This window comes from Microcaecilia unicolor, unplaced genomic scaffold, assembly GCF_901765095.1.
Source record: "Microcaecilia unicolor unplaced genomic scaffold, aMicUni1.1, whole genome shotgun sequence".
Classification (NCBI taxonomy): Eukaryota; Metazoa; Chordata; class Amphibia; order Gymnophiona; family Siphonopidae; genus Microcaecilia; species Microcaecilia unicolor.
The window spans coordinates 119,929-143,986 of NW_021963011.1; the positions used below are offsets into that span (position 1 = coordinate 119,929).

Below are 24,058 nucleotides of genomic sequence, written 5' to 3' on the forward strand. Positions count from 1 at the left end.
TTAGATTAGTTCATTTTCCAATGTTCATTTGTTCTATGTGCTGCACATTAATTTAGTTAAAAGACCTTATTAAATTAAAAGAAAACTTCTAAGCCCCATCATGTATCTCCTGTCCCGGTTCTTGTCCGACTGGTGCACAAACTCCAGGCTCTCAGTAGCACTGACACTTCTCACTCCCTGGTGACTGATGACACAGCTCAGCTTCAAAACCTGATTGGCTCACACACCTCTCTCCAGTGTTTCAGTGGAGGGGTTTTGCTGGTGTCAGTAGGGGTAGCAGTGCCAGTCTCCCTGTCACCCAGAAAGGGGTCTTTACTGGCTTTAGTCATTTCTTTTACTTTGTTTAATAAATAAAAACACGATGGTCTCTATCCGAGCGCCTGGAGCTGGGGGCTGCAGTCTGGGGGTTCTGATAATGATCCTGACTGTGCTGAGAACCCACTTAACTCACTGTGGGAACCCTCCAGGTAAGAAACCAAGAGAGATCTCTGATAGTGACAGGGCAGAGGACTGACAGAACTCACTTCAGGGACCCTCCAGGTAAGGATAAGAGAAAGACTGGGATCACGACATTTCTATATGTGACACTATGGAAAACCCACCACCACAACTGGTTGCAGGGACCCACAGATAAAGATCAAAGGTCAAGAAATATTTGATGCTGATATTGCTGAGAACTGACATAGCTCATTACAGGACTCGTCACTTAAACATCTGTGAGGGATTGGGGAGGAGGGGTGATGTGTGGGGCTTGAAGAAGTAACTTTGTAAATCTAGGTGCTTTGAAAAGAAGCCTCTGTGTGTGTGTGTGGGGGGGGGGGGGGGATGCTTTAGCTATAGGGAGATGGACTGTTGTGCATGGAGAATGTGTCTGTCTGGGGTCAGTTTTGTGTGTGGGATTTATTTTAGTGGCTATGTATGAGGTGGGATATGTTGGAGTCGTGCATGTGATGATGTGAGAGATCTGACTGAGGAGAGTGTGTTAGTGTGTGTGTGGGGGGGGGGGGTGAAGTGCGTAGGTAGAGCAGGTGTCCAAGTGTGGAGAGTGTATTGGGGGGGGGGGGTATGTCTTTCTTGGTTTGCCATTTTTGGCTCTGGGAGTGAAGAATTTGAGTTGCATCAGTTGTGAATATTCTCAGCCTGTAACTATCTTCTAAAGAGGGTGATTTATCGGGAGTTACTGTTCTCTGAAAACAGTAACCTGACCATTTTTTGTTCCTGTTTTTGAACTTGCCTGAAGGATTCCCATTTTCTTCCTGCATGTATAATTTGGTTACTTTCCCTCGTGTGTTCAGAAAGTAATTTTACCCATAGACAAACAGACATGAACCTAGGCGGGGATAGTGCTGGGCAGACTTATACGGTCTGTGCCAGAGCTGGTGGTTGGGAGGCGGGGTTGGTGGTTGGGAGGCGGGGATAGGGCTGGCCAGACTTATACGGTCTGTGCACTGAAGAGGATAGTACAAATAAAAAAAGTAGCACATATGAATTTATCTTCTTGGGCAGACTGGATGGACCGTGCAGGTCTTTTTCTGCCGTCATCTACTATGTTACTATGTTACATTAGTTCTTATGTTCCATAAATATGGTAATACTGACACTTTGTGGCCACTGGAGGTACTGCAGCCTCTTCCATTTGTATGCTTTGTAAGAGAGGAAATAACTTGAATCCTTAAAGGGATCCATGTCTGTCTGGCTGTTTCTCTGTCCAACAATGTAGAATGGGGTTTCCACCTCTTCCACTGTCCCAGAAGGAGTTATCTGTGACTTTCTTGATTTTATACAACTTTTTTTCCTATCTCTTTCCATTTTCATATTGTTCTGTACTCCCTCAGATTTTATAAAATCAGGTGCCCCTTAAATGTTCTTGTGGGGACTTTTTCTGCTCAGGTTAGAGAATTTTCTTGCTTTTTCGCTTAGGTCTTTGCATTCTTTTAGATGTTTTGTGTTTGAACAGCTTTATTAGTTCTTTTTTAATATTATTTATTTATCATTTTACTTAATTACATTCACATTTATCACATAAATGTAAGGAAATACAGAAATGAATATATAAAGGAAAACATTTTCTCTCAACAATATATATTTACATAATTGTCCACAATAGGAAGATGCAAGATCAGGAAAACAATCTTAAAGAAAATAAGAAAAACTCAAAATGGTTAATCTTACACGTCACATTTTCTGAGGGAGGAAGGTTAATCGGTTATTGCAGCCGGTACAGTGGTAACTGAAGGAAGTTGCTGCAGAGGATTCTTCATCTGTTTCCACAAACTCTTATAATTTCTTAGGTTCAAACAAATAAGTAATAAGGAAATTAACAGCTTTATTAGTTCTGATTTTGCAAACTTGAATACCACTCCCCACCCCCCAGCTCCCCACAAACACACTTAAAGCTCCCTGCACCCAGACACACATGTTCCACCTGCACTGCCCCCTTGTGGCAGGACTGGATGGATGTACTGGAGTCTGTAACTTCAGGAAGGGGAAAGACACTGTGATGTCAGATTGAAAGTTATACTTTTTATCTTGTTTAGTGTTGATGAGTGGAGGAGTGGCCTAGTGGTTAGGGTGGTGGACTTTGGTCCTGAGAAACTGAGTTTGATTCCCAGCACAGGCAGCTCCTTGTGACTCTGGGCAAGTCACTTAACCCTCCATTGCCCCATGTAAGCCTTAACCCTCCATTGCCCCATGTAAGCCGCATTGAGCCTGCCATGAGTGGGAAAGCGCAGGGTACAAATGTAACAAAAATAAATAAAATGTTTCATTGGCTCTTGGTATTTTTCTTTACTTTGTATAGATTTTGCTGGTATTTGCTGTGATCTATTGATGCACAGGATTATTTGCCTGTGGTTTGATAGATAATAAGATTGAGGTCTGTCAGTTAAAGAGTTTATCACTTATATATATACATCAGTAGCCGATAAAAGTATAGGTATTTTATCTATGGCATTTTAACGACACTATATCTGAATAGTGCCAGTGTGAAGTGATCCACAACAAGTACTGAGTTCTCCAATCCCTTCCTCTCCCTCAGAGATCCTCTGTGCTCAAATCTTCCACTCTGTGTGTGGTGGTGGCCAAAAAAGCAAACAGGATGCTAGGAATTATTAAGAAAGGGATTGTGAATAAGACCGAAAATACTATAATGCCTTTGTATCACTCCATGGTGCGTCCACACCTTGAGTATTGCGTTCAGTTCTGGTGGCCGTATCTCAAAAAACATATAGCAGAATTAGAAAAGGTTCAAAGAAGAGTGACCAAAATGATAAAGGGGATGGAATTCCTCTCGTATGAGGAAAGGTTGAAGAGGTTAGGGCTCTTCAGCTTGGAAAAGAGACGGATGAGGGGAGATATGATTGAGGTCTACAAACTCTTGAGTGGTGTAGAATGAGTAGAAGTAAATCGATTGTTTACTCGTTCCAAAAGTACAAAGACTAGGGGACACTTGAAGAAGTTACATGGAAATACTTTTAAAACAAATAGGAGGAAAAAAATGTTCACTCAACAAATATTTAAGCTCTGGAACTCTTTGCTGGAGGATGTGGTAACAGTAGTTAGTGTATCTGGGTTTTAAAAAGGTTTGGACAAGTTCCTGGAGGAAAAGTCCATAGTCTGCTATTGAGACAGACATGGGAAGCAACTGCTTGCCCTGGGATTTGTAGTATGGAGCATTGCCACAATTTGGGTTTCTGCCAGGTACTTGTGACCTGACTTGGCCACTGTTTGGAAAACAGGATACTGGGCTAGATGGACCATTGGTCTGACCCAGTATGGCTACTCTTATGTTCTTATGTTGTCTCAAGCTTTCTTGAATTCAAGTAGTCTTATGCTCCACCACTTCCACCGAGGCTATTCCAGGCATCCACTACTGTTCTGTCCCATCTTCATCCTATGCTCGCTTGTTCCAGAGCTTCCTTTCAGTTGAAAGAGACCTGCCTGCATTTATGCTATGAAGTTACTTAAATATCTCTATGATATCTCCCCTCTCCTGCCTTTCTTCCAAAGAATACATAGTGAGATCTTGTCTGTCCCAATACACTTTATGACGAAGACCAGTGAGCATATCAGTAGCCACCCTCTGGACCAACTCCATCCTGTTTATATCTTTGTTGAAGCTTCATCTCCAGAATTGTACACAATATTCTAAATGAGGTCTCAGCAGAGTCTTATACAGGGGCATCTTCACCTCCTTTTTCCCTTTGGCTGTTTCTCTCCCTATTCACCCAAACATCTTTCTGGCTTTTGTTGTCTCCTTCTCTACCAGTTCAGACAACTTAAGATCATCCCCTCCTAAACTGTACTGTGTTCCCTGCAGCTCAAATGATTGACCCTGCATTTTTAAATGTTAAATCTTCCAATTCTTCAAACTTCACTAGATCCCTCCTGATTTTATCCACATTGTCAGGCATGTGTACTATCTGCAAAGAGACAGACCTTACCAAACAGCTCTTCTGCAATATTGCTGATAAAAATGTTAAAAAGAATTGGCCCAAGAACTGATCCTTGGGGCACATCAATGGTAACGTCCCATTCCTCGGCGTCAGCTCCATTTACCGTTCCCTCTTCGTCACCTCCCACTTAACCAGTTCCTAACGCAGAGGCCAATGCTCAAAACTAGCGCCAGCATTAGCATGCGGTTAATGCCAGGTATCTGTGCATGTAATTGTGCGCCGAATGCTCAGAGGTTTCGAGCGCCAGTAGAAATGCACATGATAAAGATGGCCCTAAATTGTATTGAAATGTGTGATAATGAGGTCAGGAAGTATTCCTTTGCAGTGCACAGGAGGACGTGATGGTCTCAATATTGAAACATTTTCGCCAGGTGAGGGGCAGCATAGAAGGTTTTGAGCAGAGGATTTCCTGTCAGTTTTTCACCCTGAATTGCTGGTTTTGTCTTCTTTAATATGGGGACGGAGGCTCCTGCAAGTGTTCAAGACAGACAAGAAGTAGCAAAGCATGTGCGTGTGTCCGAGTGAAATACACATCAGCTCCAGTTCTTCTATGCTTAAATATAAACCTCACAAAATCTCCCAAGTGCTAGTAATATTTGCAAGGCTCATATTTAGGTCCTGAAGAAAAAACGCTAATGTGGGCTGACACTGCGGTTTTTCTCTGTGCCAGTGCACAAGATCCGCGCTTACTGCAAAACCTTTCTGCACATGTGTCAGGCGTGTTCTGTGCACATAGGAGCCGACTCTGTGGGTGCTGTGGGTGCTTGAGCACCCCCAATATTGAGAAAATTGTCTGTATGTGTCCAGGGAGGGGTTATTTCCATTGGGCTTAGCACCCCTAATAATTTTGAAAAGTTGGCTCCTATGTCTGTGCGCATGTGACAGGCATGTTCCTCCTTCCACTTCCTGTTTAATAGTGCAATTTAACTGGCATCAAATGTAAATATAATTCACTTCAAGCATCACTGAGCTAGTTTCTTGCATTATTGTTGCGTTGTGGGTTCATCTGTTACAAGAAATGATTTATCTTGGGGGAAAGAGCTCTAGAGCACTCGCTACTGTTTATAATTTAAGAGCAGGCGCTGTATTTATAAGTTTTAGGATATTAATTTCTCCACCAATCACCAAAGGTGATAATTGCAATAAATTAAATAAATTAAGTATATATAAAAGATACCATATACTCAGAACAAAAAGAGACCATATTTTTAGCTTCAAAAAGGTTGATTTAATATACAATTGCACACGAGAGGTAGGTTTTAAGAGATCTTTACAGATAATCTGTGCTTAAGTAAGGCAAGGTAGCAGGTCTAGATCAAAAGTTATGTTACTTACAAGTCCTTGTTACATAGTATGAACAGCATTAGGTAAGCACATGTTCAGGACAGGAGGGCTTCTGCAGTGAGTGGATCTGAGTTGCTTGCAGTTGAAGAGAATCTGAATCTTGGGGAAACAGCTTTTGCTTTTATATCTTGCAAGCTGCAGGAAGACATGCCATGTGGATCTTTGTCCTGGTTTCCTGGTTTCCACACGACCCTTGGGCATTTGCAAAGCATTGTGGTATCTTGGTCTCATGTCTTATGACATCACAAGACTTGCTGTCTGGATCTTGCTGACAAATGGGCTTTTGATGTGAAAAGGCTTCCTGCTCAGTCTCTGGAGCAGATACACATTACAAGTCCTTCCTTTCTGCACATGTCTGAAAGCTGATGGGAGGGGCAGGTATACCTTTGACAAGCAAATGTCTTGTTTATGGTTTCCCCTCTGAAGTCTTTGTTATCAATAGCTGGAGTTATGCCTTCTCCAGACTATCTGTCTGCTGGTGGAGATGTCTATGTGATTCTTCAAGTAGCCACCTTAGTCATGCTTTTGTTCAGTCTTTTTAGGTGGGAGGGTGGGAGGGCAGAGAGAGTTTTATTTCTCTTTGAAGCACAGTACCCTTTTGGTCTCTTAAATGTCTTCGTAATTAACTAGTCCTACTACCAGAAATTCCCAAGGAAAAGGGGAAAGAAGGTACATCTTTTAAAAGCTGCCTTTTTATATTGATAAAATAATTCTGACAATTGGCTTATACCATAATATTCCCTCTCTTGGTTGTGAGTGAAAATAAATTTTTAATATATTGGAATGAGGAACCATAAAATAAACTATAAAAGCTAAAATGAAAAAAAAAACCTAACTCTAACCTAGTACAGTTGCATAATTTCAAAAGAACAATAGCACAGGTACTGAACTGTTTACATGGGCATGTGTATTGGAAGAGGTGAATCTTTTAATAATGGACATTGAACAGACTGGACCGTGCAGGTATTTTCCTGCCGTCATCTACTATGTCACATCACTATGAATCTTGGAATATGTCCTTAGCTGGAATATGACTGTTATAAGCAAAAAGACTCATCATTATTACTTTTGTTTACTCATGACTTACATTTAGGTAGCTAGGGTTAAGTTTTCTGTGGTCAGTTTCATTAGGCTTTCATTCAGTCAGGTGGCAGAGTATGGCTTTGCTCTGGTTTAAAATAGGATTGCAAGTACACTTTATATGACTTCAGCCACAGAAGTGCCATTTTGCTCTATTTCCAGAGACCATCTCTTTTTGTGTCACCTGCTCAGGGGCATAGGCTGCTCCCAAGTTTGTGCCACAGGATATCTTACCCAGTATGCTAGCCAAATCAATAGCATGAGAGTGCGCAATTGACCAATTTATACCACTGCAATGGGGTGGAACAATCTATTCAGTCACTATTCTCAGCGTTTGACATTCCAAGGAAAAATACTCTGTGAATGTTTCCCTATATTCTCTATTTCAGAGGCTAACTGATGTATTAATAACAATAACATGTAAGGGAATAGGTAGCAGTTCAGGGGTGTGTATGGATAAATCATTGGGAACATACTGCAGCATTGGTCTGCAATTACTAAAATCGCTTACTATGAACAGTACATCATTAGCAGTAATAGAAGGACAGATAGTTCTAATACAGAAACAAGAATGGTAATATGGAACTGCTATACTACTGTTTCATTAGAAATAAAAAAGACATATGTATGCAATTATAGTAATAATTTCCTAGGTTACTATTACACACAAAACAATTATTCCTATCAATCCTATGCAATAATATTTACTTAATCATTGACCAAATAAACAAAAACAGAGTCATGGTATAGTGCCATGAAATACTGTTCAGAGAGAAACTTTTTTTTTTCAGAGAGAAACTATTTATGGGTAATGAGTGTGGTAAAAGGTTACCATATTTATCTGCTTTAGCAGTGTTTAATGTAGCAAATTAATAGACAATACTCATGTGTTTAATGTTGCAAAGAATTTAGAAAAGATATGTCAATTGTGCTTTGCACACAGCCAATATTTCATTCCAGGGAGAGACATTGTGTGCATACTGGCTGTAATCAGAAACATTCACTATACTGACTATATCTGATAGATCATGTAAAGAGAAACCTTTGCTCATAATTTCAAATATACACATGTGAATATATAACCTTAGATAGCAATTAGTAGACTTACTATATGTGAGCCATAGCTTGAATAATAGTGAACATGGTTTTCTTTTCTATAGCTCGTCTGCCAATGAAAATGGTCTCTTTTTTTTTTCTTTCTTGGACAATGTGAACTAATGGAGAAACTGTTGGTAGGGAGGGTCTATGAATGTCTGTGTATAGTTTCTTGGGTACCCCATAACATAAATCAAACATATAACATGGAGACTACATGACAAACAAAGAACTCTATTAGGCCTTTAGATCTCCGATCGTCCATTCCAGATCCAGGATTGAGCTTAACCTGCAAGTAGAACACAAGAACACAAAAGCAACGTACGTGGCATCCATCTTGGATTGCCAAAGCATTTTCATTCATTTAGAAATAAGCAACAATTAGCAAAATTAATAAAGCACAAAAAGCAGCACCTGCGGCATCCATTTGGATTACCACCGCAGTCTCATTCATTTAGAAATAAGCAACAATTAGCAAAATTATACATGGTTTTTATCTCAAGTAGAACAGCATAGATCTATTCATTTAAAAATGTAGAAGAGGCATAGATCTATTTTAAAATATAGAACAGGTATCTGAGATAGCCATGTATGTATTGATTACTAGCACCATTAAAATATTAATATCTCATAAGTATGAACTCGAACTCTGAAAAAGAAAAAAAAAGACATTTTAACATTAATTTAATTTAGCAGGTCACATGGCTCTCTGGTTCTGGTGGGGGGGGGATCCCTCTCTTGTTCACAGTTCCTTCCCATAATCTTAGACCATAGTATGTGAGCAGCGTGCAGTGCAGACAGGCTTTATTTTCTTAAGCTTTAGTTTCTTTTCTATAAAAATAAGCATATCTTGTTAATTCACATTAAAGCACAATATTAAGTTTCAGCTCAGGTGGGAGTTACTTATTGGACAGAGGCAATTTTAAAATTTCTTACCCAGTATTTTAGTTTCAACTCCAGTGGGAGTCACTCATCAGAAAAAGACATTTCTAAATCCTTAAACAATATTATATAGGTACATCTATTTCTCAAACATACTATAGTCACAATAGAAGCTACATCTTTAAATCTTAATATTGCAGAGAGACATTATTAAATCTTACACACTCAAAAGAACAATAGAAGCTACATTTTTAGAAGCTTTTTTTTTCAGAGAGAAACTTTTTTTTTTCAGAGAGAAACTATTTATGGGTAATGAGTGTGGTAATCTTATACCATAACACATCCATGGCTTTGAGCATCGGCCCCTCAGTCAGTCACTTTAAGGCGCCTACAGGGATCAGTCAGTTTACTTATAAGTCATCTATGTGGAACTGTGTCAAAGGCTTGGCTAAAATCTAAATAAACCACATCTAGCCTCTCCCTCAGTCCAACTCTCTGGTACCTGGACCAGGCGAAGAAATTAATCAGACAAGACCTGCCTCTGGTAAAACTCTCTCTCCTCTAATTCCTCATGTCTCTCTTAGGATGTGACGGTCTCTGCCACTGTCTCACCCTCTCAGTATTTCTTTGTTTCTCTGATGTTTCCTTGGATAAACAGTTTAAAGTAGAAGATAAAAAAAACAGATACAGTAAAACAAAGTAATAGAAACAAATGAAAAATAAACCAATATGAGAAACTGTGAAGAAATGAAGAGAAGAGCAGGAGAGAGGGCTGAGAGAGGAACCCTGTCATTATCCATCATTTTACACTCACAGACCTGAAGAGACTGCTGAGGAGCTTAAAGCAGGTATCTTCCCCAATAAACCTTGGAGCTGGGACCCCGTTCGACCCCAGCTATCCTTTACCCCAACCCCTCCCTCCCCCCAAAAAACTCCTTGACAACCAATTTTGGGTAACATAGGCCGCAGCTTACTTTATTACAATTAACTTCAATTAACAAGAACAATATAAGCCCCCCTTTCTCGAGCTACAAGAGTCCAGGCATACATCAGCAGTGGCTGCCCCCCCCCCCTTTAGCCGTTCGTCATATCAGCAAAACGGCCACTTCCGCTTCCGGGCTCCGCCACAGCAGCAAGAACCCTACGCCATGTGGACCTCCACACCTGAAGCCCGGGTCGCCTGACCCGCCTTTTCTGCCTTGGCTCAGCCCCCATGAGCACTCTCTCCTGTGGATCAGATTTGTTATGTTCTTTTTTTTGCCGTTGCAACAGCTTCTATTCCTGAAATGCAAACAAAAACACCATCCCCCCACCTCCCCCTTGCGAGGGTGGGCGGATGGGTAAACGCCTCTGAGGATCTAAGGGAACGCCCTGACCTCGTCACTATCCCCCAGCTTTATTTTCTTCTTTGCTCCGCCCCCCCCCCTCCAGTCTCTCCTTCCAATCAGCTTCCTGCCTCTTCCTTTTGCCAGCCCCTTAACCTGAAACTCTCCAGTCACACGACGGATTCGTGCTGAGGAATCCTCGTGGACCCGATCCTCCCCCCCCCCCCCCCCCGCTTCCTCTGCCCGCCTTGAGACCCGCTCGAATGGGCCCAGCCCTTGTTTAACTGGGCCGTCGAGACAAGCTCTGGGGCCTCTTATTCTGTTCAACTACCCCCACACAAAATATAGCTTTCCCCACCAGGGGCGTAGCTACAGGTGGGCCTGGGTGGGCCTAGGCCCACCCAATCTCAGCTCAGGCCCACCCTGTCTCAGCCTCTGCACCAATCAGGTGCTTTATAAACTGATTACCCTGCACACACGCACAGCCGCAGAACACTTTTTTGCTGCTGTTTGGGCTGCCCTGGCCTGAAGTCGAGTTGGGATTCGGGAGGGGGAGGAAGTTTTGGAGCTCTGGCACTGCTTTTTTTAAATTAAACTTAGCTGCTGCTCCCTCCTCCCTCCTCTGCTGTGCTGCTGGAGAAAAGGAATGCAGCAAAATCGGCCAGAGAAGTTATTTGTTTGCAGCTCTGGCACTGCTTTTTTAAACTTAGCAGCTGCCCCCCTCTCCTCATGCTGTGCCATGCTGCTGAAGAAATTTGGACACTCCTCAGCAGCGTCTGGGGCTGATCCATATTTCTCCAGCAGCATGGCACAGCACTGGGGGGGGGGGGAGGGCAGAAACTAAATTAAAAACGAGCAGCACCAGAGCTCCAAATAAACAACTTCCTGGGCCGATTTTGCTGCACAGTGGAAGCAGCAGTGCTGTACCCGGTGTGTGGGGGCAGGAGCAGAAGCTAGAAGTGCGGCATTCCCCCCCCCCCCCCCCCAGTCAAGCCTACTCTGTGGCCTCCTCTTCAGCACACTGCTTCAGGGCCTCATCAGGGGGTACTGCAGTAGACTCTGCAGGGAAGTGCTACCCAGGTAAAAAAAACAAACAAACCAAGTTTCTGTGTAGGGTTTGATTGCTGGGGGGGGGGGGGGGGGGGGGGGGGGTTGGTTGGGGAGGGCTTTGCACTGGTCAGGTTAAACAAACAGTTGTATGTATAATGGTGATTTTAAAAAAAAAGTTTTATAATTTCATTTTGGTGAGCTTGGGCTCTGCAATCCCCAGGTTAAAAAAAAAAGTTTTATATTTCATGCTGATGTGTTTCTGGTTGGGGGAGGGAGATTGGAAAGGGCAGGGCTGATGCTGGACTACAGGGAGTGGTGTGGGGTAGGAAAGGGTAGTACTGATGCCAGGCTACAGGGAGGGATGGGGGAGTAGGGAAGGGAAGGCCACTGTTTATGCCAGGCTACAGGTCAATTTCTAATTTTTGGTCGTTTATTCTGTAACTGGCCTAAACAGCTTAATAGTGTGGGTGGCTGTTTGATTGTGTTGTGTTCATATCTGTCCTTTAACAGTACAAAGTACTTACACGTCCGACTGAAGTTGAGACTCCTGAGGCAGATGCCCCATGCACCAAAACACAGGACTGCATCGAGTCTTGATACCTTTTTAAAAAAAAAAATAGATCCTATGAACTGTATATCGTTTTAGTTGACCTTTTGTTTTTGATATTTTTCATAAATATCCCTTGGTTGGCGCTTTCTTGGTTGTTGTTGTTCTCTATTTATGTTGATGCAGGACAGCTGTTGGGCAGACTATTTACTTAGATATCCATCATCAAAAGCATTCTAAGGCATTATTTATATATACATACCCCCCCAATTTATATATACATACCCCCCCCAATATTCAGTGCTATTTAACCAGTCAGCAACATCCACTGACCACTTAAATATCATTTAACTGGCTAACCGCAAATATTCAGCGGAAGATAGCCAGTAATCTCCGCTAAATATTTGCGGCTAGCAGCTAACCAGCTATGTCGCCCGTGTCATGACTCTTGGAGCTTGGTAATTAGAAGCCCCAATATCATGGAGCATAACCCTGGCACAGCAATCACCTGAAGTCTCTATTATTTTATGAAGTCTCTTTTATTGAATAAATCACAGATAATTTACTCACAGATAGATGTTCAGGATACAGAGACTTCTTAATCTGGAGGCTGTGGGAGGTGGAGGTCTGAAGAGAGGTAGTTGTATTGCAGGGGGAGGGGAAGGTAGTTGAACAGGTAGAAATAGTCCAAAGCTGGGTGACTGGAATGTGCGATATCTCATTTGGAAGAAGATATTCGCAGGGTAAAAAACCAGGTTCTTTACAGGGTGTTCTCAGCAGGACAGAGCTGTGTGGAGCCAGATGGTCCCTGGCTATAATGGTGAAAGAAGCCCCGCGTGGCTGAAAGGACAAAGATGTGGTGGGGCTTCACACAGGGAGGAGCAGATAGAGACCAATGGGGACAGAGCCTGCCATCAGATAGCAAGGGGTAGTCCTAGAGATAGGAGGGAAAGGTCATACCTGGCTGACCTCTGAGGACAGATAGTAAGACTGAACAGGAAGACAAAAGAGCCAAGCTTGGCAGGCAGAGAGAGAGAGAGAGAGAGAGAGAGAGAGAAGGTCTGAGCAGCCTCACAACCAGTGATAACAGTTCTTACACAGCCAAACAAGTGTGGTTGCACTGCCTGTGAACTACATTACCCACAGTGCATTGCTCATGTATTTTTCTAGTGGGAAACTGCAGCAATGATATTCCTTGGGACTGAGAATAACAGTAAAGGCATTACACACATTTTAGGATCACGATATAAACTAGTGCGAGGCTGTCGGAGGACAGAACAGCCCGTTATAGCCAGTTAGTGTCGATGGTCAGTGCTGAGTTAAGCAGTTAAATAGTACTGCATAAATAACACCTTAACCATATAGCGCTGAATATCTGTTAACCGTTTTAAGTTCCAGCGGCCAAACATAAAACCAGAAATTCAATGCCGATTGCCGGATGGGGCGCAACATTGAATTTCCTGGTTCAGCACTGGCAGCAGGTTTTAACTGCACAGCCTGCCAGCAGTTGAATGTCAATCCCATGGTGCCCACCCATATTAGCTCTGGGCCCACCCAAAATGTCATGTCTGGCTACGCCACTGTAATCCCCACACTTAATCTGCAATCTAGGCCAGTAGAATAGTGTCTCTCTTTCTCTCTCTCACACGGTCTCTTTTTCTATCTCCCTGTTTTTCTGCCAGACTATTACAGAGTCTCTTTCTCTCTCATACTTCATTTTTTAGGGCTGTTCATTTTCTCTGATGGGCTGCCTTTCTGTCCATGGGGGTGAGATGGTCTTTTTCTCTCTCAGAATGTTACTGTCTCTCTCTCTCTTTCATGCTCCCTCTTTTTAAGGGCTTTTCAATCTCTCTTTTTCTATCTCTCTCTGGCTGTCAAGGAGTGTGACAGTCTACAATACAATACAATTGACATTTCTATCCGCATTTACCCCATTCCGAGACACATTAGTGGGCATTTCTAGACAAGTACAGTATCTGATCGATATTAAAATTCAAGAAGCATTTACAAAAGTCAAAAGATAGGTTTTAAGATCTGAAAACCTGAGAACTGAGCTGCAATGAGGATAATGTAAACCCAGATGGAAGGATCATCATCACAGTCTGTCTCTCTCTGGGGGTTGGATTCTCTTTAACTTTCAGGATGACAAGGTCTCTCTCTCTCTGTGGGGATGTGATCGGTGGCCTCCTCCTGTCTCTCGAGTAGAGGTGGTCTCTTTCTATCTCCCTGTTTTTCTGCCAGACTATTACAGTGTCTCTCTCTCTCTCTCTCTCTCTCTCTCTCTCTCTCTCTCTCTCTCTCTCGCAGCGGTTTTCCTCCATCAGGCGAAGGCTGAGTGTCACTTCAGAGCCGGCGGGCAGGGGATGCGGTACCTGGAACGGCACTTCATTAACCGGGAGGAGTACGCGTACTTCGACAGTGACATCGGACACTTTGTGGGCAGGACGGAGCTGGGGGTGGCGCAGGCGGATTATTGGAACAATGACACAGCGTACATGGAGCTGACACGGGCTGCGGTGGAGACATTCTGCAGACACAACTACGAGACACATAAACCCTTCACCGAGCAGAGGAGAGGTGAGAGCAGAGAGACCACAGGAGAGAGACGAGGCAGAACAACCCCCCCCCCCCCCCCCCCCGCATCATCCAGAGCCAGGTCAGAGCACAGACCCACCCCCCCACACAAAAGAAAAAACAAACAAATTAGCACAGCCCCTCCTCACCACTTCCCACCAAACGGGGATATAAATCCCGGGTGAGAAGAAACCAGAGACCCTTGAGAAACTCAGAGAAAACAGACAGACAAAAGAGGTGAGAACAGAACGGCCCCCTCAAGGATTAGCAGCCAAGTGACCGGTTTCTCTTCTGCTCAAAACTCACTCCTTCCCCTTCTCTTCCCTGAACAGAACTGGGGGAACCAGTACAGACCCCAGCTCAGGGGTTTAAAGAAAAAGATGCCCCCTCAAAGACATGGGATCAAAGGCCCCCCTCCCAGGGCCGCTGAGAGGGGGGGACAGGGGGGATAAAAGTCCCGGGGCCTGGGCCTCCAGGGGGGGGCCGCTGCCGCCTGGCCCACCCTCTGTCGCCGCCTGGCCCGCCCTCCGTCACTCCCAGAACTAACCTTAAGCCTCCTTTCACTTCGCAGCAAGCAGCAGCAGGTCAGGCCACTCCTTCCTTCCATGTCCCACCCTCGCCTGACGTAACATCCGCGAGGGCGGGGCACGGAAGGAAGGACGAGAGGTCTGCCCTGCCGCTGCTTGCTGCGAAGTGAAAGAAGGCTTAAGGTTAGTTCCGAGGGCCCGGCCCGATAGCGGGTGGAGGGGGGCCCAGCGACCTCGGGTGGGTGGGCGGCGGGGGGGGCGGCGACCTCGGGTGGGGGAGGCCCGGGGGCAGCCTTGTCCCGGGCCCGGCTCTCGGTGGCCCTGCCCCCTCCCCATAGGCTATTCTCCATCTACCAGTCCCTGTGACATGCTCCATCTGTCACCCTGTGTCCTTCTGTTCCTGAACCCCTGTCATTTTCTGTCACTCTGTCCTCTGGCCACATGCAACAGGCTCCTCTCCCCATTGCAGGCAGATAATTCCCCTTCAGTTATTACTTCTGACTGCCTCCCCCCCCCCCCCCCCCCCCCCAGTTTCATGCTGCTTAATTACAGCCTCCAGCTGAATTACAGCCAGTGTTCAGATCAGGCATCATCAGCCTTCACCCCCCCCCCTCTTTTCCCCTTTATCTTGAGCCAGATGCATCAACCAAACGTAAAAAAAGCAAAAACGTAAAAGCTGTTACCGAATTTAAAAAAACAAACAATGCAGCAAAAAAACAAGTCACACATGTTCGGTGTGGTATTTGAAAGTACAATGCATCAATCTGCTGGAATCCCCGTCGGTAATCGGCCCCTAAAGCATGCGCAGAGCAACCAAACATTATGCTGGCTGCTCTGCGCATGCCACAACGTCAAAAAACAAAACACAAACACGTGGATCGGGAGGGGGCAAAGGCGCTCGTCAGGAGCGTCCTGTATGGACGGACTTGCTCCCCCCACCTGTGGTTGCCGCTGCCGCTCTCTCCTTCCTCCCCCAGCATTAAATAAAAACACAAAACAAACCTCAAAGCTTTAGGAGCCCTGGCCCCCCTCCCTTCCTGTCTCAAAACTCTTTCTCCACACAGCTCCGCCTCCCTCCGCCCCCGCCACCCCCCCTGAGATCGTCGCCATCGCTCCCCCCTCCACAGCCCCCCCCCGCATTACCAGGCCGTGCAGTGCCTCTCCTCTGCATGAAGGCGCTGCACGGGCAAGAAGACCATCAGATCGCTGCAGTCTTCAGGACGTCTCTCTCCTTCTCTGACCTGGCCCCGCCCCCGTCTGACATAAGAAACCTACATCAGACGGGGGCGGGGCCAGGGCAGGGAAGACGAAGGAGAGAGACGTCCTGAAGACTGCAGCGATCTGGTCTTCTTGCCCGTGCAGCGCCTTCATACAGAGGTGAGAGGCACTGCACAGGCCCGGTAATGGGGGGGGGGGGCCCAGGGGAGGGGGGGAGCGGCGGTGACAATCTCAAGGGGGCCGGCGGGAGTGGGGCATGGGGCGGAGGATGGCGGGAGGCGGAGCTGTGTGGGGAAAGAAAGAGTTGAGAGACAGGAAGGGAGGGGGGCCGGAGCTTTGATTTTTGTTTTCTTTTATTTAATGCTGGCGGAGGAAGCGGGGAGCAGCAGCAGCGACCATGGACGGGGGGGGGGCAAGGACGTCATTAAAGGCCACTCCTGACGAGCACCTTTGCCTCCTCCCGAACGTTTTTTTTTTTTTCTTTCAGTTTTATAGTGATGCAGGGGGAGCGGGGAGCAGCAGTGACCTCGGGAATCAATAAAAGACGCCCCTGACGGGCGTTTTCGCCCCCCCCCCCCCTCGCTTTTTTTTTGTTTTTTACATTACAGTTTTCAGTCGGATAGCCCTAACGACAGGTACAGACCTGTCGTTAGCTTTCCGGCACTTTTCCTGCGTTAGGGTAGTCAGAAAACTTTGATGCATCTCGTTTCTATGGGGTTTCTACACAATTTGCTCATCTGCATTCCGTTTTCGTTTTCTGCTACCTTGGTCGGAAAATGGCCTTTAATGCATGCCACGGTTCGAAAATTCTTTGTTAGAGGGTCGTTAAAGGGTCATTAAAGCTTAGTGCATCTTCCTCCTTGTCTGGTCACTGCAGAGACATTCCTCTGTCTGGGGAGTCCTGTAATCATTGATGTTTATTCCAGCCTCTGGATGTCACCATTAAGTGACTCCTTCCCCACCCCAGGCATGGACCCAGGATCCTCCTATCATTTAATGCTTCCTGGGGTCTCAGTGGTGCCTCTTCCCTCTCCCATCAGCTCTGATGAATTTACTATGTAGAGTCCCAAATCTAACAGACCATATCTGCCCCTCCCCAGAGAATAATAATCAGGCTGTGTGTCTGTTTTACAGTCCCCCCCAAAGTGAAAATCACCCCTACGAGGTCTCCCAGTTTGGAACACCAGAACCTGCTGGTTTGTATGGTCAGCGGATTCTTCCCCTCCGAGATTCAGGTGAAGTGGCTGAGGAACGGGGTGGAAGAGAGCAGGGTGGTCTATGCACAGCTCTTACAGAATGGAGACTGGACCTATCAGGTGGATGCGATACTGGAGACTGTCCTGGAGCACAGAGACACCTACACGTGTGAGGTGGAGCACAGCAGCCTGCAGCAGCCCCTCAGAGTGAATTGGGGTAAGATCATCCCCTTCCCCAGCTGTTTATCTGAGTAATACTTTTATATCAAATTCCCTAGGTTGCAAGGACAAGTAGATGCGTGTTTTAAGGCTGATTTATAAATACACTTAAAGGCCTAAAATAATCTGCTGAAATGGTGGTTAAAATGCAGCCAGGTTCCATTCACACCAGCTCAGGGGTTGGTGTAAGTGTATAAAGCTGAAGAATGTGCATCAGTGAGTGTTTTATGGTTCAACAATTTTATTGATGATTCAACATGTCAAACACACTCATCATGTTCAAACTAAACAGTTGGATATCTAATATATTGAGACAAATGCATCAGAACTTTTATCATCAGTGTTTTACATTTTCTCTCCTCCCCCCCCCCCCCCCCCCAAAGCCTTAGACCAAACAGATTATCATTATTATGAGTGACAAGCTAGTGACAACGTATACAATTACTGCTAATACCAGTTCAATAAATTGTTTCAATATAGATTGTTACTACACCTCAGTGAGTGTTTTATAACCGTTGTGTGCACTTCCTGACTCCACCCACACTGTGCACAAGCTATGGCACTGAACATGCCTGGGTCCTGTAAAAGTGAGAAACCTTCTTGTCACCAGGTGCATTTTCATGAGGGGGATAATTTCATAAGAAATCTTTTATGTGCCAACAACAGATTTTGTGCAAGGAAACACCTTTATAAAATGATCCCTCCAAGACTTCAGCAGAAGTCTCGCGAGGCCGCTGCTGGAAGTCTCGGCGGCCATTTTTAAATACTCGGAGTTGCAATTGACCAAAATCTCACACTAGAAAACCACGCGAAAAATACAACAAAGAAAATGTTCCAAGCAGTGTGTAAACTCAGAGTAAAACCTTTCTTCCCAGGGGAAATATTTCGCAACCTGGTACAATCAATGGTGCTAAGTCACCTAGACTATTGCAATTCACTATATGCTGGATGTAAAGAACAAATCATGAAGAAGCTCCAAACAGCCCAAAACACAGCAGCCAGACTCATATTTGGAAAAACGAAAGTGCCAAACCCCTAAGAGAAAATTACATTGGCTCCCAATAAAAGAACGTATTACGTTCAAAATCTGCACCCTGGTTCATAAAATCATTTACGGAGAGGCTCCAGTCTACACGTCAGACCTCATAGACTTACCACCCAGGAACACTAATAGATCAGCACACACATTCCTGAATCTCCACTATCCTAACTGTAAAGATCTAAAATATAAATTAACACATGCATCCAGCTTCCCCTACATAAGCACGCAGCTATGGAATGCCTTACCACTAGCCTTGAGAAAAATCCACGACCTAACTAACTTTCAGAGACTACTGAAGACCAACGTGTTCAAAAAGGCATACCACGATACAGCCTAACTACCAGTCAACGAAACTCAAGCCTGAACTAGATAAAACCCAACTCACTATACTGGACTACTATAGACTACTCTACCACGAATGAACTTTAACGCAATACCACCTTATCTCTAATTCCGATAATGAACTCTTTATAACTGACTGTTTAATCTACTATGCCAAACATGTTCTAATGTAATACCATGTGTATCTCTCACTCCGGAAATGACGATCGCCAGGACGGAATAATGTAAGCCACATTGAGCCTGCAAATAGGTGGGAAAATGTGGGATACAAATGCAAATAAATAAATAAATAAATCCCCCCTCCCCAGTGTCCTATTAGGAATGTAGCTTCCTGTTTCCTTCTATTCAGAGTGTAGCCCCGCCAAGTGTCCTATTAGGAGTGTAGCCTCCCACCATCCCCCCCCCCCCCCCCCCCCCGTCCTCAGCAGGGTGAGGAGCTCTTAGTCCTTTCTCACGTGGAGGGGGAATGGGAAATTTTAGGCTCTTAGGTCTGAGCAGATTGAACCCAGACCCTCACTTTTCACTCTCAATTAGTGGTTCCAGTGGAGAAGAAACCAGAGAATATCATGACACCTCTGGTGCCACCACTTCTTGAATACCGTGTTCAGTTCTGGTCTCCATCTCTTCAATCAGATTCAGAGGAATTAGAAATGATTCAGAGAAGGGAGATCAAAATGAATAAGGGGATAGAATGACTCTCATGTGAGCAAGGTCTAAAGAGGTTATGGCTGGTCAGCTTGGAGAAGAGATGGCTAAGGGGGGATACGATTGAGGAGCAGGTAAATACAAATTGATTGTTTACAGGGTGTAGAGTCAAGGCTCAAAGCTAAAGCCCTCACTGAAAGGGGGTTTCCACCCGGTCAGCAGTCACCTTATTGTGCACCTTATTGTGCTCTAATGGTTTCAGCACATGCACTAAAACCACTAGCACAGACCATAGCAATTCCTTTAAAAAAAAGGCTGACTGGTGCATTTAGGACTGGAAGCTGAAGGCCACGTCCAAGCTACCATTAGAAGGGTTGGTTGAGAGAAGAGACAGCAACACCCTTCCCCTTACAGGATCCCCCCAAAATGCCTCCCCCTCCAGCATACCCCCACATAACTAAGAAAAACTCCTGGTGGTCTGGTGGCCACAGATACACCCCAAATCAGAAGTTATCCCTGGTGGCCTAACATTGTGTCCCCCCTCTCCCCTCCCCCCCCCCCCCCCCCCCCCCCCCCATAGCTGTAAGATGGAAGCAGGAGCAATACCCACTCACTCCCGCTTCTCTGGGCTGCCATCTACGAAATGGCCCAGCCCAGTTCACATCCTAACTACTGTATTTTTCTAGAGACCTTTCTTCTCATGATTCAAGCAAAATTCTTGCACAGTGACCTGAACATACTCTGAACTCACCTATTTTCAAAGTAAAGCTCTTCATGCACTTTCTTTATAAAAATTGTTGTAGAGATCATGTGAGGAAAAGACCCCAAAGATGATGCACTAGTGTGGGGAGTTTCAAAAATGCCCCCAAAGGGCACTGAGAGCGCATGATTCTCAGATGGCTAATTTATGTGAATAAAATGCTTTTTATTTAAATAAATCACTTTTCCACAGTCCCATCATTTTTAGGGACACATGAGTGTGAGGAGACACTCATGTGTCTGTTGTACACATCACCTAATAGTCTCTAATTCCAGGGGATTGGCAAATGTTTTGTGCTCCCCATCATTCAGTCTGTGTAACTCCTGTAGCTGAGTTTGGGCTTCTGCTCTCCCTGTCAATCAGCCTGTGAACACTTAGGCTTTGTGTTGTGTTTTATACAGAGCCTGAGACCTCAGAGTCTGCAAGGAGCAAACTGCTGACGGGAATCATGGGGTTCGTGTTGGGGGTTGTGTTCATCATAGTGGGACTCATCATTTACCTGAAGAATAAAAAAGGTAAAATAATCAGAACTCGATAATCTCACCTCTTATTACTGTCACGTCACTCTTCAAGGTAACCACACTCACAGCCAGATAATGTCATCTCTCCTGGGATGCAGTGGGTGAGGCCCATCTACCATATAGGGGAATTTCTCCTTTATATGGTAGACAGGCCCATATGGTACATCCCAGGATGTAGTGTGTGGGGTGGGGTTCCTCCAGTTTTGTGATCCAAGTTTAATCAATATTTGATATATCGCCTATTTAGAGATCTGTTGTGAGCTGTTTAGATTCAAATAATTGAAGGAAGAAAGGAAAAGGGAAAATAGTAACAGAGAGAGAGAAAGAAGAGGTGCAATTCAACAGTATCTGGCGACCCTCAGGGGGAGGAATTCTGGCTTCCTCAGCTGAGAGGTGCCCAGCTCTAGCACCAGCTGCCTTTCAGGTGCTGTGGAGGACTTGCAGCTCATCTGCATATCCTTTACAGCCTTCTCCGGGGTGATTCCCAGGTCCACTCCGCTCCACTCAGGGCCTCCGCACTAGGTGCCCAGCGCCTGACGGTGCGCGGGGCATTTTTCTCTTTACATTTTTCTCCCAGTTACTATTTATGGCTCCAGTACACTTTTTCTTCTTGGTACTGTCCCTTCCTAATCTGTTTCTCCATCTGAAACCACTGTACACTGCAGGAACACATTGTCCACCTTCTGTATTCATCATCTCACCATCTCTTTTTTCCTCTTACTTTTTCTCAGCTCTCAACCTTCAACATTTCCTTCCTTCCATTCATCCATCTCCTTTCTATCTGAATACATCTCGCCTTCGTCGCTGTCGTCGTACCTCTCCTACTGTTCTCCATACTCTCTTGCTCCTTCTCCTGCTCTCCGCTGGGGACATTAATCCTAATCCTGGTCCTCCACATCAGCTCTCATTGTATTTGTGCAGGCCACACCTTGATATCTCCAATCTAATTTCTGTTCCTCTCCTCCCCCCTCCTTCCCTGCCTTTCTCTTGCACTCTGTGGAATGCCTGCTCTGTCTGTAACAAACTTTCCTACGTCCATGACCTCTTTATCTCCATCTGCTTGCCCTAACTGAAACTTGGCTTTACCCTGAGGACTCTGCTTCAGTCGCAGCCCTATGCCATGGAGGTTATCTTTTCTCCCATACTCCTCGCCCGATTGGCCGCAGAGGTGGTGTCGGGCTACTACTTTCACCCTCTTGTAGATTTCAACCTCTTCTTCTACCTCAGTCTCACTGTTTTTCTTCCTTCAAAGTCCACTCCATCCGTCTATTTGCTCCTCTGCCTCTCCGAATAGCAGTCATTTATCGACCCCCTGATAAGTCCCTTTCTTCCTTTCTCACTGACTTTGATGTCTGGCTTTCCTTCTTTCTTGAACCTTCATCTCCTTCCCTCATTCTTGGGGATTTTAACATTCATGCTAATGATCCCTCTGACTCTTATGCTTCTCAGTTTCTTGCTTTAACATCCTCTTTCAATCTTCAACTGTGCTCCACTGCCCCCACTCACCAGAATGGCCACTGTCTTGATCTTATCCTCTTCTCAAACTGCTCACTCTCCAGTTTCTGTGCCTCAACTCTTCCCCTCTCTGGCCATCATCTGATAACTTTCACACTTAGACACCCTCCTCCCCAGTCCCATCCAATCCTAACCAATACATTTAGGAATCTTCAGGCTTTTGACCCTTCTACTCTGTCCTCCAATGTTTCAAATCTCCTCTCTACCACTATGTTATCCAAGTCTGTCAATGAGGCTGTCTCTTCCTATAATACTATTCTCTCCTCTGCTCTGGATACTCTCGCTCCTCCCATTCCCCGTTCTGTAAAACATACCAAACCCCAGCCTTGGCTGACCTCTAGAATCCGCTACCTACGTTCCTGTGCCTGCTCTGCCGAACGCCTTTGGCTGAAATCCCGTGCCCATGCTGACTTCATACATTTCAAATTCTTGCTGACCTCCTTCCAGTCTGCTCTTTTACTTGCCAAACAGGACTGTTACATCCAGTTGACAAATTCTCTTGGCTCAAACCCTCGATGTCTCTTTGCCACACTGAACTCTCTCCTCAAAGTGCCTTCACCTCCATCCCCCCCTTCACTTTCCCCCCAGACTCTGGCTGAGTTCTTTCATGATAAGGTTCACAAGATTAAACTTGAATTCTCAACCAGGTCACCTCCACCTCTCCTTCCCATAGTCCATTCTCTCAACCCTCCAACCCCTGCCTCCTTTTCTTCCTTTTCTGAAATCACTGAAGAGGAAACTACACATCTTCTTTCCTCCTCAAAACTAACTACCTGTTTCTCTGATCCGATTCCCACCCATCTACTTAACACTATCTCTCCTACTGTCATCCCTTTTATCTGTAATATCGTCAATCTTTCACTATCCACTGCGACTGTTCCTGATGCCTTCAAACATGCCATAGTCACACCACTCCTTAAAAAACCTTCATTGGACCCTACCTGTCCTTCCAACTATCGCCCCATCTCCCTCCTCCCTTTCCTATCCAAGATACTTGAACGTGCTGTTCACCGCCGTTGCCTTGACTTTCTTTCATCTCAAGCTATTCTTGATCCACTTCAATCTGGCTTTTGCCTCCTTCATTCAACTGAAACAGCTCTTGCTAAAGTCTCCAATGATCTGTTTCTGGCCAGATCCAAAGGTCTCTATTCTATCCTCATCCTTCTCGATCTATCTGCTGCTTTTGACACTGTTGATCACAGCCTACTCCTTGATACACTGTCCTCACTTGGATTTCAGGGCTCTGTTCTTTCCTGGTTTTCTTCTTATCTCTCCCAGCGTACCTTTAGTGTATACTCTAGTGGATCCTCCTCTTATTCTATCCCACTGTCAGTTGGTGTACCTCAGGGATCCGTCCTGGGACCTCTTCTTTTCTCCATCTATACTTCTTCCCTTGGTACTCTGATCTCATCCGATGGTTTTCAGTATCATCTTTACGCTGATGACTCCCAGATCTACCTCTCCACACCAGAAATCTCAGCCGAAATCCAGGCCAAAGTATCAGCCTGCCTGTCTGACATTGCTGCCTGGATGTCTCAGCGCCATCTGAAACTAAACATGACCAAGACTGAGCTTCTCATCTTTCCCCCTAAATCAACCTCTCCTCCTCCCCCATTCTCTATTTCTGTGGATAACACGCTCATCCTTCCTGTCTCGTCAGCTTGTAACCTTGGGGTCATTTTCGACTCCTCCCTCTCCTTCTCTGCACATATTCAGCAGACT

The 24,058-nt window shown here is 45.2% G+C and overlaps 1 protein-coding gene across 2 annotated transcripts in view; it reads left to right on the forward strand.

The window, feature by feature from the left end:
- The first annotated feature begins 304 nt into the window (after window positions 1-304).
- The window catches only part of LOC115458725 (H-2 class II histocompatibility antigen, E-S beta chain-like), a 29,402-nt gene continuing 5,648 nt past the window's right edge, over window positions 305-24,058 (forward strand). Inside the window, exons 1-4 of one of the 2 annotated variants that reach the window (XM_030188548.1) lie at window positions 305-467; window positions 14,085-14,354; window positions 17,231-17,509; window positions 20,702-20,815. In XM_030188548.1, the coding sequence (XP_030044408.1) occupies window positions 362-467; window positions 14,085-14,354; window positions 17,231-17,509; window positions 20,702-20,815 (769 nt within the window). In that variant the 5' untranslated portion in view covers window positions 305-361. The remainder of the gene's footprint in view (window positions 468-14,084; window positions 14,355-17,230; window positions 17,510-20,701; window positions 20,816-24,058) is intronic. The other variant, XM_030188549.1, reaches the window with a different exon arrangement.